At 40.2% G+C, this 17,800-nt stretch overlaps 1 protein-coding gene across 1 annotated transcript in view; it reads right to left on the reverse strand.

Annotated features, from left to right (window-relative positions):
• Nucleotides 1-17,800, reverse strand: part of CNTNAP5 (contactin associated protein family member 5) — a 279,817-nt gene that overhangs the window by 109,571 nt on the left and 152,446 nt on the right. Inside the window, exon 11 of the mRNA XM_032113776.1 lies at nt 2,571-2,677. Within this exon, the coding sequence (XP_031969667.1) occupies nt 2,571-2,677 (107 nt within the window). The remainder of the gene's footprint in view (nt 1-2,570; nt 2,678-17,800) is intronic.

Here is a 17,800-nt window from a genome sequence, read left to right on the forward strand (position 1 = left end):
TTCTCCCATGTTGCTCTGTGTCTGCAAGCACCCAACTTCTTTCTCTTTTTAATCTCTACCTTATGACTATTTTGCTATAAGAAAGCCTAGAAATAATTATGCTCCTGTTAGACTGAAACCTGATGCTGATGAAGCCTTTCTGGCATTCCATCACCTGTCCCAGCATGTTTTTATACCCTCAGAAACTGAACTGCAAACTCTTTGGAGAAGAGATAGTATGTATTGTTAGCTATTCCTCACAGCAGAATCCAGTGTGGTCCGTGAATATTTGGAACTAAAAATAAGACTGCTTATGTACCAACCATAAGATGTATTTCAATATTTCACATATGATGACAGTAAGTCAGGGGCAATTTCTCTTCAGATCTCAGTTTTTAAAATGGTTAAGATCTCCCAGTCTGGGGTAGCAAAACATAACCAATTAAATCTGGCTCACAGATGCATGCCATGCAGTTCTTCCTAAAACTATGACAAAGAATGGGTCTTTTTATGGTTTTCAACCAGTGGCACCCATCTCTTACAATACCAAAATGAGGCAAAACCTACAGTGATGTAACTAAGACAAAAATTAATCCAGGAAACACTGAAACAATTCACACTGTTTCACTTGACAGCTAAATCTTTCCCTTACTGCTGCATGGATTTGGGTCTGAAGGGCAGTTTAATAAAAGAAATAGCCTCTCCAAAGGTATAAGTTCAATTTCAGGGCTGTCAGCCTCAGTGTTCTAGAAAAATGAAAATCTCTTGGGATAACGTTTCAAACCTTTTAAAATAGATGTTTTACTTTGATAGAACTACACTGAATTACGTGATTGGAGAGCTTCCTATACATTGAGGATATTCTGGAGTTATGCTGTGATCAAATCTGTGCCTCTCATTCACCTACTAAAAGGTACTCCTGCACATCAACCACTATCAGCTGGAAGTGATAACGTCTCTTGTTCTGCAAGTTTCTTATCAACAGTCTGCATTTGCCCACCAGCTTTGAATTGGTTTCACTGCATATTTCAAGCAGATGAATGCATTTCTCCAGACTAATGTTGCTGTTTATCAGCGCTGCTTGGCTCACAGGGTAGCTGGCTCCACAATCTAGCTGGAATCAAATTAGCTGTTGATAAATCAGTTGTAAATAAGCTGAGCAGGTGAATATCTGTACATCACAGGTGTGCACAGCTTAACACAAGAGCTTCCTAAGAAACTTTTCAGAGTAGTTCAACATCAGTGAACCTTAAATAACTGCAGCTATGTATGTGCCTTTGAAGTGCAGACACGAGTTGACAGAAGCAGGAGGCTTCACTAGCTCCATGGAAGTGTCTATGGAGGAAATAGTCATGAACCAGTTCTCTGTGGTAACGAGATGGTCTCCTTTGGACAGAAGCCACACTGAGCTGGCACAGACATAGTGAGCCTCAGCCCCCAAGCTAATATGACAGCACAGATGTAGCCCAGGGTTGAGTGTCCCTAATCACCTTTGACGGTCAATAGTGACAGTTCTCTTCCTTCCCCAAGGAGCCTCTCCCTTCTCACCACCTGATTTGGCCACCTAGTTCTCAGTGGTGTCATCACATTTACACCAGACATCAGCTGGTGTAAATACCCTGCTATGGCCTTATGAGCTTTGAAGAGGTATGATGCCTTTTGGAATAACAAAAGCAATGGACAAAAAGGAAGGCCTCTTTTTAGAACTATAAAGTCAGCCTTTTTCTTCCCTCTCTTCATCTGGCTTGGCATGATTTCCGCACAAAACCCTTGGCTTGCTTTGTGTTTACAACACAGAGTTCAGGTGACAAATCTATGAACAGATCTCTCAACAGACTCTCCTGTCAGCTGCATACCCCACAAATTATTTCACTGTTAACTAGCAAGCCATTAAAGTCTCCAAAATGACAGTATGGTTGGCAATATTCTCAGCTTCAAACCACTAAGTACCTTCTCTTCTGCTTTTTAGTTTAACAGGGAAAAAAAAATCCATCCCACCAATGTCATCCTATCTGCAGTGCCCAAGTGCTCATCAAGCACCCAGAGTAGTTATAGTTGTATTCCTGGAATTGTTATTCTTACTCACTGTTTTTTTCTCTATATTTCCTGTGTAAAAACTGCAAGTTTACCTCCATTTTCTGTTTTCCCTTTTAGCCAGCTGTATGAAGAGATTTTATTTTGGCTTCTCCTTTCTCTATTTTTTACCAGAATTCACAGTATTTTGTTCCTCTACTGTTTGATGGGGGTTTTTTAACCTTTAAAACATGTTAATATTCCTTTTGCTGTGGATTTCCGTAGCTGAATGTTTTGTGTACTGCCTGTTTCAAATACTGTATTCTTGTTAATAGCAGCAGCCCAAATAATAGTTTAGCAAAATTTCGAAGTCATAAACTGTTGAAAACTGGGTTTTTGCAACAGGGACTTTCATATGATCTAAAAACAAAGCCCAGGGTGGTAAAATTGACTTAAAGCACCAAACACAGATTAAAATTAGCCAGCTCAGCCCAGCTAAATTCTATTAAGTGTCTAATGACCACTGTGATTATGATGTGGATGTAATACAAATGAAAATTGTACGTGGGTTTACTTACAGTTGTGACAGGTGGCTCCCATGTAGCCTGTATCATTACAGTCGCAGTAAAAGGTGGTCCAGGACTGGGAGCATTTTCCTCCATGTTCACAGTAGTTGGGTAAACATCTAATTTGAGACAGTTTTAAAAAAATGTAATTAATTATAAATATTTCTGAAAAAATAATGTGCTGGGAAAAAAAAACCAACCAACAACAAGAAACAAAAAAAAGCAAGCAAAACAGAACTGTCTCAACTCCTCATTCAGGCAAGAGTTTCCTAGGGCTGAATCACTGTGTAATGAAATAATTATTTCTTTCTCTGTGATTTGCGTACAATACAAGCACTGAAGAAAACAACATTTAAGCTATTTAGAACACAGGTAAAGATCACTCTAAAGAAAAACATTCCACTTGTTAGCAATTAATGTGTCCTGAACTTTCTGAGTACAGAGCAAGAAAAGTAGCAGGTGAAAATGCTATTGAAATCTCGTTTCAAAGGGGAATCCCCTGTTCTCCGATTAAACAGGCACCACTGTTATCAAAATTAGGCTGAGTTACATTTGTGGTAATGCTAACAGCATGCAAATCTCTGAAGTGAGAGGAAAAATATGCTTCAATTTTGAGTTTTGTACTCTCTTTTCCTCATTTTAGTTGGTGTGCCTCTGAAGTATTATTGTGAAACAAATTATTAAAAGAAGAAAGAGGCGCAACAGCATGCAGCTCAGGAAATGAACAAAAATAAAAGCTGTGGGAGATAAATTCAATCTCCAGGACAAGAAGTGAATGCTGATCTGAACTCCCCTGGCATAAACGCAGGCAGTGCCATGGAGTTACACCAGCTTAAATGGAAACAGATTGTTCCCTTATTTGCCTTTTTTTCATTTTATTTTTTCCCTCTTACTGTATATTAATCTCTTTTACACAGTATGTCTGACTTTTGAAAAATAAGTAACTTGTTTATACTGCTGATTCAATTGTGATGGGTGGGTGGAGAGGAAACAGGCAATCAATTTATCCTTTACACTACAGAACTCCATTAGGATTTGCTTTGCCGTAATTTGAGCTTCAAAACTCTTTTGATGCCAGATCTTTCCAGGGTGTTAGTGTGATATCACTGATGCTACCTTCATTTTTCTAGCTGAAGACATGGTTTTATTGCAATTCATCTCATCCTTAGGATTTTTTTTTTTTGCACTTAAGTACGTATAGTGCCCTTAGCAGTGGCTTTCAATCTGTTTCTTCCAGATAGCTTAAAATTAAAACCTATTTCATGCATGAAAACAGAAAACCTGTATGTCACTAACAGTCATCTTCACCAGCCTTCTGAGCCTCATCAGCCAAGTTTTCATCAATTTGCTTCAGTCCAAGGCTGTTTAGAGCTGCCAAACCTTGACAACCCAAAGAAACCTGTTTGTGCCCAGAGGCTTATCAGAACAACCTCTTGTTCTCAATATGCTCCATGCTCATTCATACAATCTTACATCTATTAATCTCTATCAGGGAGTCTGAGATTCACTCCTGAACACAGGTTCACTTGATCACTATTTATACCATTATACATAAAATTATAAAGAACATATAAAATATTAACATGAAAGATTAATTATTTTTATTAATCCTTAATCAATTACTGCAGTAATTATTCATTATTCAAATACTAGAGAAATAAGGAATTCAAGAAGAAAGTATGTTATTTATAACTATCTGTAACAATATTAAAACAATTATGATATATATTGGTCTTATAAAAATCATTGTCATGGCTTTTATTAATCACTGAGCTCAAGTACAAAATGAGGACAGTACGAGAATTACACTCCTGGTTTTCTAGCTTGCCAGGGAGCTACTTCCAGGGCTGTGGGAGAACACCTAGTTTCTAAACCAAAAAGGAAACAAAGGGGAAGGCCAAAACCTCTGGGTTTGCCCCATCTTTACAAGGCAGGAATTCTGAGAAGGGTGAGATTTTGGTTGTTAGTGGTGTGCTGGGCAATCATCTCTCAGTCCAATGGCCTGCTGGTGCAGCGAGAGCCCAGCCAGCCCCTCTGCCATCACACCTACTCCTGCCAATACTGCAGTGAGATTTAAAGCTTTGGGTCAATGCTGAAGAGAGCAGGAGCAGCCTTATGGCATGATGCAAACAGGACTGGGTCCTGCACCCTGCTGTGCCCTGCAGGACCCTGAACCAGCAGCTCCCCAGCAGCTTCATCCCAGAAGCAAAGCACAGGGGTATAAGAGCTCTGTGGTGATACATGTGAATTTCGCTTGTGGGAGCACATTTATTCATATTTGTACCTTGGTTATGCCTGCCCTTGCCCTCAGCACACTGCCTTTAATTCCACTTGCTATCTAGTGATAAACATTCCTTTATGTCACCTGTACAGCAGTAGTTCTATTCACATCAGAGGGATGCTGGTGAGAAGAAATGTATGATGTTAATAGAGCTCTTTGGAGAGAAAAAAAGAATAGTGCTGTGTTATTATCTTAATTTACATCATCAGTGTAATGGACAAATATGCTTTTTGCCTATCTTAAGCTACCTTTTATTAATTAACCCAATGCAGTAGAGCTAATTACTAGTCATTTGTGGTTTGCCAAAGGCCTGTATTAGAGGCTTAGCCACATTTATTCCCTTGAAACAGTTTCCTTTTAAAGACTTTACAAAGCTTGAAGGTCACTTCCCATTTCTACTTGTCTTACAAATGCAAACACTTTTCCTCCTCCCAACAATGCACAAAATGCAAGTCAAATTAACCATGTAAGCTTTTAATGATATTCATAAATTCAGAATTAAATCTTTTTTATTCCTTAGTCTATTTGCTTTAATTAGCACCAACTGCATTGATCTTGTTTTTGGTCAGATAACTAACCCTTCTAAAAGCTTATGAAACAAATTTCTTTGCAACTCTAACAATTACCATAATCCCATTCTAGCTGAGCAGTTGTGTCTTCATTAGAAGCAAAATTTATCCTAATTGTGAGAGAACTCAAAGTTAAGAAATAGCTATGATTAAAATTAATCAAGGCATGGATAAGTCACAGATTGTTCCATTTGTGAACTGTCCTAGATCCTCATGTTGAAGGACTTAAATACATGCAATTTAAAATACAAATTAATATTTGCATTTCAGTAGAAACAAACACTTTCAGCAAAAAATGCAGTGGTATCATAGAAAGTTTCATAGACAAAAACTCGCATCACACAGCCCCTGACCTATTTGCAACTGAAATGAACAAACAGCGCAACTCAATTTTTACAAGTAACATAAATGAGACACTTGAAAATTTATGGATTTGTCTAAGAAAGTTTGCGACAGACCAGGGACTCTGATCTTCCCCGTTTGTTCAGGTAATATATATCACGGTGAAAAATTATTATTAAAAAAAAATAAAAATAAGTGAAGCAAATAATTTTTTCCCTCATTCAGCCAAGCTGGAAAATGCACACCTTAGCCATCTACGTGAACAATATGCAGAGCCTGCACAAAAGCCTTCACTGTCCTTGGATGAAACATTCACCTCCAAAACTCTACATGTGCTTCCTCTGAAATCAAAGGAGAAACTGCACAGACATTAGGAGGGAAATTTGGCCCTTTGATGGGAATGATGAAGAAATAACAATGGCAAAAATTACTTGAGTGGGAAGGCTGAAGGAGTTCTACACATTTGATGTTACACTTGACTGGAAATAAACCCAGTGTACTTTCAATAAGCACCTCAGAGATTTTGTTACCGTCAGCACAGTACATCCAGCACTACTCTCTACTCTTCCAAAGTACAGAGGAAAGAAAGGGAACCATTACAGAAAGAAAAAAGGAGCACATACCCTCAATATCAAGACTGTAAATACACATAATTTTTAGACAAGCACTAAGTTCCTAAAACTCAATAATGCTGTAACAAAAAAAATACCTGAAGATTTTCTATCTATAAAGCATTTTCCTAAATACTGTATCAAATTCACTTTATTTCAGCATGTTTTCCTATTTACAGCCAGCAGGTATCTCATTTAAAATTAACAAAATATAACATTAAAAGAGATGACTTCATATAGTGTGCATGCATGTCTGATGAAACTGATGGTGTTGCTGTAACAGACTGTATTTTGCTTTAGTAAAATGATGTCTTTCCACTAAACTCAATAGATTGAGGCCAATTGCAACAGCATGGATTTCAGCCCTGCTGTGCTGAGCCGTAAATCTGGGAAATTCCTTGCCAAAGGTTATTTTTGATACAAGAAATGGCTTCAAGGGGAGACCAGACAATCATTTCAAAGAGAAATTTAGCAATGTTACCAGACAGACAATGTATAACAACTTCAGAGGTTTACCAAGGGGAAAACTAATGAAGATCTGAGAGCATCAGAAAAAATACTGCAAAAGCACATCCCACTCTTATTTTCCCCTGGATGTCCTTTTGTGGTAAAATAGTGGGTTAGGTGTCCTTAACTAAAGGAAGAAAAAAGAGCTACCAGAACCAGAGGAAGAGAGAAAAAGTGTGCAAAAGCAGTATTATGACAGGCTGCAAAAGAATTAATGCTGTTCAGACCTCTGGTATTCCTCATCACCACACCTTCCAAATTCTCTCTCCTCTTGCAATTTTAGAAAACTGACCAACAACTCACCGTAAAGTCTTGTGGTGTTTTTTATTTTTTAAGTCATCTATGTTTCCTTTCCTAAATTTATTATGTTATGAGTACTCATGGAGTTCTACAAACAGAACAAGAATAATGTGAACAGACAATTCTTTTTTTTCCCATTGTGGAAATCATCTAGTCCTTCCTACTGAATTGATGTGGAAAAAAAAAAAAAAAAAAAAAGAAAGGTATTTCTCTCATCTCAATAATTTTTCACAAAGGTCAGTTTTTCTTCTTTGTGAGATCTGTAAAACTTGATGAAAAAACTTTCAAAATATATTACTATTTCCACTGTTGGTCTCCTTGGTTCTCAGGCCCTGCTCTTGCATACCACTGAGGCCAAGATTTAAAAGATCTGAACGCTGATGCCAACAGTCCTCAGGCATGTGAGTAGGACAGAACTGTAGAGAAGGTTGTGCTGGGACTGGCAGCAGTGAAGGAAAAGCCTGTTACCTGTGCCTTAGATAAAAGGCATTTTTTTAAGGTTTGATTGCTTTGTTGTTAGAACACCTAAATTTTTAATATAGGTAAATGTGCTGACAGTTTGGCTTAGCATCAGCAGAAAGGATTTTATATAAATAAATTTGAAAAAGAAAAAAGGGAAACAAATAAACCATCCTGTACAGACAGCTGTTCCATTTAGAATTCATCATTTTACAAAGCAAAAGCAGAAAAGCCATCTGCAAAAATCAAACAAACAAAGGAAGATATGATATTATATTCTGCTTGCATCCCCATATTTGGCCTTTAATTTACCGTGGCATTGCACATCCCATGGATTTTTACTCTAAAGGAACAGCAATGGGAGTGAGCTCTATTCAGGTTCCCCCCAACTCAATTCCACACTCAAGCTGGATTTCAGAAGCCAATAAATTAGCCCCTTACCTACCTTCAAACTGCCTTCTTTCTCCACATGGGTCTCATTCAGGACAAATCCCCTCTCCCACCCTAGTGGGAAGTCCCTACACTCACAGGGACAAAGCTGACTTTCTCCAATTTCAGCACCTTTCCACATGTATAAGTCACTGCAGTTACAGGAAGGCATTCACCCTGCTCAAACTGATTTTTTACCTACCTCCTACAGGGTTTACTGAATGATACTGGTGAATCTGAAGCATCTGTCTTTATTTTGCTCTGAAACACAGCACTTACACAGACTAGTGAACACTTTGTGGGCCTGAATTGTCATTTTCTGCAGCTGGTCTTGCATGCATGAAACAAAGACAGGGAAAAATTAAGGCAGGGCAAGCAAACCAATTTATGCATTATCCAAATAATCTGAGCATTCCTTTTCATTCTCATTAAAGAAACACAAAGCCTAGAACACCACCCCCTCGTCAGAGGTAGCATTTTCCACTGTGACTGCCTATTTTTTTCTGGGAATTTGCTTTGTCCAAATATTTTCCTGTTTTCTATCACTGAGCAAGAGCATCTGACAGTGTGAAGATCATATCCCAGTCCAAGAGCAGGAAACTGTGCTACATGGTTTTATTACACTTCATTGTCGATCAGCCCTTAAGCTATTAGAGAGAAGCTCTGCCATTACCTGCTTTATGCAGCTGCTTTAAACATTAGAATAGATATGAGGAGATGAGGGGATGCTCTTCAGAATTTCAGGGATTTTAATTCCAGCACCCAGGCTTTTGATGCCTGTGGGTTTGAATTTATTAAATCTTGCTCAGTTTTTCTGCACCCTGTTCTTTCATCTTAAAACCTGGGCGGTATTGAGAGAATTTCCAAGATCACACTTCAAAATGCTACCTGCATGGGTGTAATTCCAGTAATTTAATTCCATTAGTTAGCATGTCTAATTTGTGACGTAGGTGCATACTTTAGGGAAGGACCCAAGAGATTGTACAACTCTCACAGAACATCAGGTAGTCCTCTATTTCTATTTTTTTCACGGTATATTGATCTTTACAAGGGATTAAGTCATTAAGATACATTTTTCCCTTTTTCCTTCCCCACCACATAACATAGCTTGGATTCAAGATACCTTCCCCATTCCACTTCCACATCATTATCTCCAGTGTTTTGCTTTGGGCTTAGTATAGAGGAAGTAGAAAAAAACCAGAATTTCTCTAAGGGCAATATGATGAAAAAGGAAGACACATTTCTAACAATATCCTAATTTTTGCTGAACAAGCACGAACCAAAGTGTTTTACAAAGTGCCAAGCATGAGAAACTTTTTGAAAACTTTTTCACATTTTCCTTATATAAACTGGAGGAAGACATGAAGCTTCAGTATGCCCTGAGCTATCTGTCCACTGAATCCTAAAACAGGCAAAAGTGACAAAAGATAAGGGGGAAAATTTTCACTCACAGGACTTAAGTGATCTTTTTAAGGTGATACAAAATATCAGAAGAACTACTAATCTGGACTATCAGATCCCTATATCTAGACAGGACTGTCTCTCCTGCAGCATTTAAAGGAAAAAATCTAGATCTGGGTATTCCAGCATCTGAAGGTGTACAGTCCAAATACTTTGTTTTGGCTGAGGATGGAGACATAGTTGGGCAATTCTCAAACCAAACTTGGATTTACCCAGAATCAGAAATATTTTGAAAAAGGACACATGACATCACATGACATCCCCTCTTATGTCTTCAGTTCATTCCAGCTTTGATCACCATCCAAATTCAAGGGATGTGATGTAAAAACATCCCACTCATTGCTACAAAACCAAGAAGGGAACACATAAGAGGATTTCCTGCAAAGAGAAAGTAATATGCAGTATAAAATAATTGTCATTTCTGCAGAGAAGGCACTAAATAATGAAGATAGAAAAACTATAGAGAATGAAAAGGATGGATGCCAAATTGGGGTTGGGATTTTTTAAATTATTCTTTCTGCAATGCACTGCAGATGTTTATGTGGGGATAAATACAATACTAAGTGTCTGATTTTTTAATCCCAGCCTGACACTCTAAAAAAAAAATTAAAATTCACTGGACATAATTAGCCAGGGTATTTTCTCACTTGCATGGCCAAGCTGGGGGGTGAGAGGATCATATTGAAGTTTGGCTTCTGCTGCAGGGCATACATTAAATCTAAGAGGAGAGTTAAGAAACATAAAAAACCACTGTGCTTTTATCAGATTTATCCTAACACCCTTCACCTGCAATACTAATTAATTTCCCAAAGGCCCATTTTGACAGTACAACACACGAAGCAATGTTAAGTTCAGCACTAAAAGTAAAGGAAGAAAAAGTAAAAAAAAAAATATATTCTTTCTTACAAGTAAAAATTGATAATAAAATGCAATAGAATCCACAAAGGAAATAGGCATACAGCAGGTTTTAAAAGATCAGCTCTATTTAGCAAGGAAAAAGAACACTTTAAGCTAATTTATTTAGAAAATACTATGAAGAATTTTCACAGATAAAACACAGGTAGGGATAAAAGAATAGGAACTAAGGACACTATTTGTGCTCCACAACTGAAGCAGTTCAGGGAAGCCAACTCATGAATCAGCTCCATATATTTCTCCCTAATAAAGTACAACTGTTAATGCCAATCTCATTGCAGTGATTCTTATGGATACCACATGCTGCTCTCTCCATTTGGATTTGCTGGGAGAATTGGAATATGCAGATGAATCTTGGTTTAATAAGGACGGTAACATCAGCATGTGCTTGTTGTCTTCCCACTGATGCTACAGAGATGGTGCACTGCCAGGATTTATAAGAAAACACCTGAAGTCAGGTTTGTGTTCCTCGTTGCAGATCGCTGGAATTCCCAGGATGCCCTGCAAGATGCGCCATCCGTCCATCTGCCAAGGTGGATTCAACGTGAATATTTTTTTTCCTCCCCCTCTCCCCCAGGTCACTTAAGGGAAGTGAAGTCCCTGGTGTTGTCCTTGACAAGTACTGTCAGTATTTGCTACAGCGAGGGCAAGGTGCCAGCCAAGTAAAAATAGGACAACCCAGTCAGAGCTTCATCAGCGCAAAATCAACATGAGCTGCAGCAATCTGATTAAAGTACCTCAGCAGCTGTAGGCAGGGAGAGCAACACATGCATTATCTATGCAAACTTGTGAACCTGAGCATGGAGAAAAGCAGGCTCTGGCCACCCTCATAGTTCCTTTATGGATAAGGACAGGCTCAACGCACAAAAGGCCCTCTTAATGCAAAGACAACCCAGTCCAACATACTGAAGTGCGAATCATGCATAGAACTTATGACAATAGAACAGTGGGTGTACAACACCATGCTTCTGCATCTGCCTCAGCCCCACCTCTGTCCAGGGAAAAACTGCCACCAAAAAGTCTATCACTTCAAGGTATTTGAGTTCTGGCAGGAATGACAGAATCATGACATTGCAGATTCCTAAACAGAGTTTTCTCTGTCACTGGGCAACAAAAATACCTCATCCTTTGTGAAGGGGGCTGAGGAGTTAAAAACATGAATAGAACCAATGTCACCATTACAGGTGTGTTTCAAGAGGATTTGCCTCAAAAGCCTGGTGAATGCAAACATTTGTCCAGAACTACCTTGAGGGGCAAAGGAGACTATTTCCATATAAGGTGCCAATTCAAAGGAAAAAGAGACCAGTTTTCTATTCAGGACAGCTCTTTGGCACAAGTTACCCCAACAACTATGCCTCCTAAGCACTTTTCTTTATAGACTTCGAAGGAGCTGGTAGCAGAAAGTACACCAGATCTTACCTGTTTGTGTACACAGAGTGCAAGAACTCCTGCAAATGGAATTTTCTTCTCTAACACTGCAAAGCAGTTTGTCCCACTGCAGGCAAGAAGTGCACAAGATTAAGCAAGCCATGCCTTCAGGCTCCAGGCAACGCTGCAGCCCTTGCTGCTGTATTCCAAGGGGTCCATCTGTGGTAAGAGCAGCCAGCCTTGCTCAGCCCAAAGGGAGCATCTGTGCCGTATGATGAAGGGCTGGAAATCCACCGTGTTTCTGGACTGAGGTTTAATGACTTTCTGGCACATTTTCCTAATAACCATGGTAACTCTTGAGCTGCAATATCTCTTGAGCCCACATTCCTGCATCTATTCTCTGAACAGGATGCCAACCACAGCAAACAACCAACTCAGCTTCAGGACTAGAGCTAGTATTTCTAGTCACAAAATCTGGCATTCGTGCCCATTGCTGAATGGGAAATCCCAGAGCTTCTCAACTCTGTGGCCAAATTCTCAGCATCTGCATATTTGTTTTCCTACCCATTTCATTTATTTTTAAATGAGAGGCTGACTGAATTTCCCCCAGGCTATGCCTTCCATTGTTTGCCCACACACAGACAGACCCACACACCCACTATTCCACTGACACAAGGGAAGAGAAACATATTAGTACTTAGCAAAATTCACACTTAAGATTCAAATGTATTTGGAGATTAGCACAGCTATGACACAATATATTTAGTTTTTGAACAACAGAGGTACAGAGATCTGCATACATGAAAACAATGTTTTAGAAACAGTGAGGGACTTGGACTTCCTAGTCCTAAGTTTATCACCTCCCTCCAGACTTGCTTCAGATCGACAGCGCCTCTCTTTCAATTTCCTTACTCTGACAGTGCCACAGCAAAAATGCTGATGAAGTAAGTTCAAGAGCATCCCACTGAACACTTTGCCAGCTTCCAGCCATCTGCGGCTTATGAATTCATGTATGCCTTACTGGCTTTTTCCTTTACATTTGACCTCTACAGCATCTAACAGCATCCAATTTGATGTTGTGTAAGATTTGAACTTGTGAGAAACTGCACATTCTTGTTTATTATTCACCTCCTTCATGCTGCTCCTCATTGCACAACTCTGCCCAGCTCTCTCTTCTCCAGGCTGAAGAGTCCAAGACTATTTAATCTCTCCTTGTAGAGAGCAGTTTGTGGCACACCAAACAACAGAGTGTCAGTTTTAGAAACAGCCATGAGGGCTGAATGACAGACTTACAGACTGTGCAGTCAGAGCTGCACACAGCACCTCTTCTGACTGGCCCAGAGATGACACACTTCCTGGAAAAGCCTGGTCAGGCCAAAAAGGAGGTCAGTGAATACATCCAACCGGATTTGCATTTCATCTTCTAGCAACTAAAATAGAGGGTTGTGAAGGGATCCACACAGAGCTGTTATTTTGATTTACTAAGGGGAAGATGTTTCTATAGTTATCCAGTGCCTCAGTCCCTGCCTTCTCCAAACTTCTCACCCTCATTTACACCACATCTGAAAGAGAGACAGGCACCTTGACTCCCAGAAGTCACAGGATCTCAAGAAAACAGAGACAAGTAGAAGGAAGTCAAGTTACTTTTCATCAAAGAAAAAACATTATTAACCATAATGGAGTTTAACCACCATTCTAGACATCACGAAATTTGCAAAGAAGATATCCGAAAAAACCCCAGAGCAATAAATTCTGCAATCACATAGCTTTTTTCTGCAGTTGTAAAAATGAATCATGCGCTTTTTAGAAGCAAAAAGAGCAAATCAGGGAAGTCACATATGAGTAGGAACTGCTGTTTCTTCTCTCCCATTTCATATATATCTATATCTATCTATAGATATCAGGTGATTAAAAAAAAAAAAACAACATAACTTTGGGTTACACAGTCCCTACTCACAGCTGCAGCACTGCCTGAGATTGTCTGAGAGATACATCTACTAAAATGAGCTTTCTCACAGGTCTGAGACTTTGTGAGCTGAATTCCTGAAACATTTCATCCATGGTTTTGGTGGGTTTTTTTGGTGTTTTGTTTTGTTTCTTTTTTTTTTTTTATATTATTTATTTAAGCACTGTTTTTGTTGTTGACATTTGAGAGCCCCCAAAGCAAGAACAAGGGACAGCTGTTCCAGCTGCAGGAAAATGCAACAGAGCTGGAGGGAACTTGGAAGATCACTCAGTCCATGCTCATACCCCAAGGCAGGATCACCCACACCCATGTTTATTATTTCTCACAGACTCATCTAACTTTTCCTGAAGCCTTCCAGCGACAGAGGCTTGACAGGCTCCTCAGGCAGTCTGTGCCATGGCAGCTCTCCTACACATCCTGGGCAGAAACGATGATTATTCCCTTCAGTGCTGCAGCAGCCTTTGAGCACCTAAGACCATTACGCTGCCTCCCCTTAGCAATCTCTTCTGGTTAAAGAATTTAGGCAATCTTTCTTTGCAAGGGATGTTTTCCAGCCCTGTTTTGTGGGGTTTTTTTGTTTGGGTTTTTTTTTGTTTGTTTGTTGGGGTTTTTTTGTTTGTCTTTTTTGGCTTTTTTTTGTTTAGAGGGAGCCTCTGAAGAACAGTTTGGGCTCTGTATATTTTTATAGAGAACAGAAATTTAGAAGCATGACTGCTAGCAAATCTAAACACAAAATGGCAACCCTGGTTAGTGTTTACTATACAGTGTTTGTTCATCCCCCTGCTGCTCCTCACTTGGACACATTCACCCACCTACTTTGTTCACTGGCTGATTTGTGTTTCGTAATTTGTCCAGCTGCAAGTAACACCAAATTTCAAAATGAAGGCTGTAGATACTGAGAGCCTAGTAATTTGGTATGAGTGCTCAGGCTCAGGGGTCCTGCCTAGATCCGGGGAATGGCTTCAAGCATGTTTTCCTTCTAAGCTAACAGGATAAAACATCACATGAAGAAAACAGCAAGTCTCTGTAACTGCCTCCCTAACCCATGTCCAGGAGGCTGACAGAGTCAAGAATTCTTTGCAAATACTGTAAAATACTGAACACCATTAGGAAAAAGACATTCTGTTGTATGTTGTTGTTTTGGGTTTTATCTTCTCTAAAGCAGAAGTCCTTGGGAAAGTCCATCTTGTGTTTGTAAAGCCCCTAACATGCTACTTGCAGGTGGAGGACAGGGAGCCTGGCCATACACCTACAGCTAGAGGCTTAGTGGGCATCAAGAGAATGGAGTGAATCCCTTCTGATTTACTGCATCTATAAGCAAATGAATTTTTTATGCTGCTTGCCACTTCCCTATCCCTTGACACTGACATCCTCCTCCTTGTAGATTAAGGACCAAAGACAAAAAGCATTATTCCATTCTCATTAGACTTCCTTACTGCTCAGATTTTTTCCTGAAAGCTTTTAGGTTTAATTTGTCACCTCCAGACAATGCTTCCTTTCCCAAAAAACACTTGCAAAACACAAGGAGTGAGGACTGCATAGTTCCTGTAGCCATGAACTTAATCTTTATCACGCTGAACTGAAAATAAATTCAAAGAGAGTCTCCATTGTTTTTGTCTAGGCCCATATCAGATGGCTTTTGGTCAGAGATGGTCAACGCAGTGCATGTCCTGCTGCAAAAGACTGTTTAAAGATATCTCCTTTTGTCCCCAACAAAATGTCTCTGAATTCAAGGACTTTATTGCACCTTTACTTCCAGGCATCTCTGCTTTGTTACCTTCTGCTTTGTACCATGCCATGGAGGGGAAATGCCAGCATGGTGTAAGAAACTGTGTTTTTTGACTTATTAATTCAGTGTAAAGCAAACAAGTCCTGATGTGCACTCCTAACAGAGTATAAATCCTGGAAAGACAACAAAAAAAGAGAGATAAAATGACATCTATTTCCTTTTAAAGATGGAGCAGACCTCTATGGCTTAGCACAATATTGTCTCAATTTTTCTCTACCTCTCACTGGAAGGGGAATAAATGGCCTGCAGGCAGGACCTCTAACACTTCATAACAGGATCAGTGCAAGCACCACAGGTTGCAACATCCTCAGAAAAGACTGAGCACTCTGTACTTGGTTAATCATAGTAAACATACATACTGGAACAAAAGGAAAATAATTAGCTGGATTAGCAGAAGGCAGGCAGTGGGGATAATGCCAAGACTTCTACACATACATTGCTACCAGAAAAATTGCTTCCTTCCAGATTCTATTTTCCTGCTCCAAAACACACTGGGAACATTTTGCAAGAGCAGCTTTGTCTTGAAGGAGACAAAGAAGGGAATACTTTGCAGGGCTTGCGGAGCAGACACTGCTCTGACATGAATAGATTGGGGATGTCTCCTTATACAGGATGTGTCACCTAAGGAAAACATGCAGGTACCATACAAGAGGACTGCAATTTAGACGTAACTTGATATGCAGCAGCAGGGACATCAGCACTGCTGGCACTGCACTGAGGGCTACAAACAAGCAGTGTCTTAAGAGGAGATGATGCTAATGAGCCTTCTTCCATCACCTGGACAGCCCATAGCTGTGCTCAGCTCAAGACCCTACCATGTCTTTATGTCCTACCTGCTGAACTCAGCTCTCACAGACACATCCTGAACTTCCCATTCAACCAGGACCAGAACAGCTACAGGGTGGCCTTTTTCACAGGATCATTAAGGCTGCAGGAGCCTCCAACAAAAGCTGCCTGCTCAAAGAAGGTTCAGCAAGAGGGTCGTGTTCATTTGTTCTCCAAAAGCACTGTCTCCTTAGCCACCAATCTCATGTATTTCCTAAGAAATAATTACTGAAGAATGGAAATAATAAATACAGGGAACAGGAGGCATTCATGGCAAGTTCATTTGAGCACACATATTGTTCAAATACTAGAGATGAGTGATAGTGACACATTAAGGCTCAGTCCTTCAGATGGCCCCATTTAAATCAACAGAGGCTCATCACATTATACAGAGAATCCCAGGGTGGGTGGGTGTGCGCATTATATGCTTGCACAACTGGATTTTCTCTCCAAAACGTACTGCTGGCATCAATAGTCATCCCAATAGTTTATCATCTTCCAAAACAAAGTCGTTAATTCTCTTTTTAAGAGCAGGCACAAGTTGCAGTGAGCTGTCTAACCACTGCTTTCAGAGCCCAAGTCTGAATGAGCTTGGCCTACAAGCCTGTAACAAATAAACTGCTTCTAAAGAGAGACATATTCCTCAAAAGAGAATTTTAGCTTAGATAACTAAGACAAATGTCCCATTTACATGTTAATTAAGCTACACAATTCCCACATGCGTTAAAATTACAGAAACGTGTGCTTTACAGTGCACACAGCAATAAATCTTAGAATTACAGAAACATAGAATATGCTGAGTTGGAAGGGATCCACAGTCCAACTCCTGACCCTGCACAGGACATCCCCAAGAGTCACACCACATGCCTGAGGACATTGTCCAAACACTTGAGCTCTGTCAGGCTGGTGCTGTGACCACTTCCTTGGGGAGCCTGTTTCAGTGCCCAACCACCCTCTGGGTGAAGAACCTTTTTCTAATATCCAACATAAACCCCCCCTGACAGAACTTCAGGCCATTCCCTTGGGTCCTGTCAGTGGTCACCACAGAGAAGAGATCAGTGTCTGCCCCTCCTCATTCCCTCAGGAGGAAGTTGTAACTGCAGTGAGGTCCCCCTCAGTCTCCTCCAGACTGAACAGACCAAGTGACCTCAGCCACTCCTCACATGGCTTCCCCTCAAGGCCCTTCAACATCTTCATTGCCCTCCTTTGGATGCTCTCTAACAGTTTAATGTCTTTCCTACATTGCAGCACCCAAAGCTGCCCCCAGCACCCGAGGTGAGGCTGCCCCAGTGCAGAGCAGAGCAGGACAATCCCCTCCCTTGCCCAGCTGGCGATGCTGTGCCTGATGCCCCCCAGGATACACTTGGCCCTCCTGGCTGCCAGGGCACTGCTGGCTTACGTTCAACTTGCTATTGACCAG

The sequence above is a fragment of the Corvus moneduloides genome, chromosome 7, assembly GCF_009650955.1.
Source record: "Corvus moneduloides isolate bCorMon1 chromosome 7, bCorMon1.pri, whole genome shotgun sequence".
Classification (NCBI taxonomy): Eukaryota; Metazoa; Chordata; class Aves; order Passeriformes; family Corvidae; genus Corvus; species Corvus moneduloides.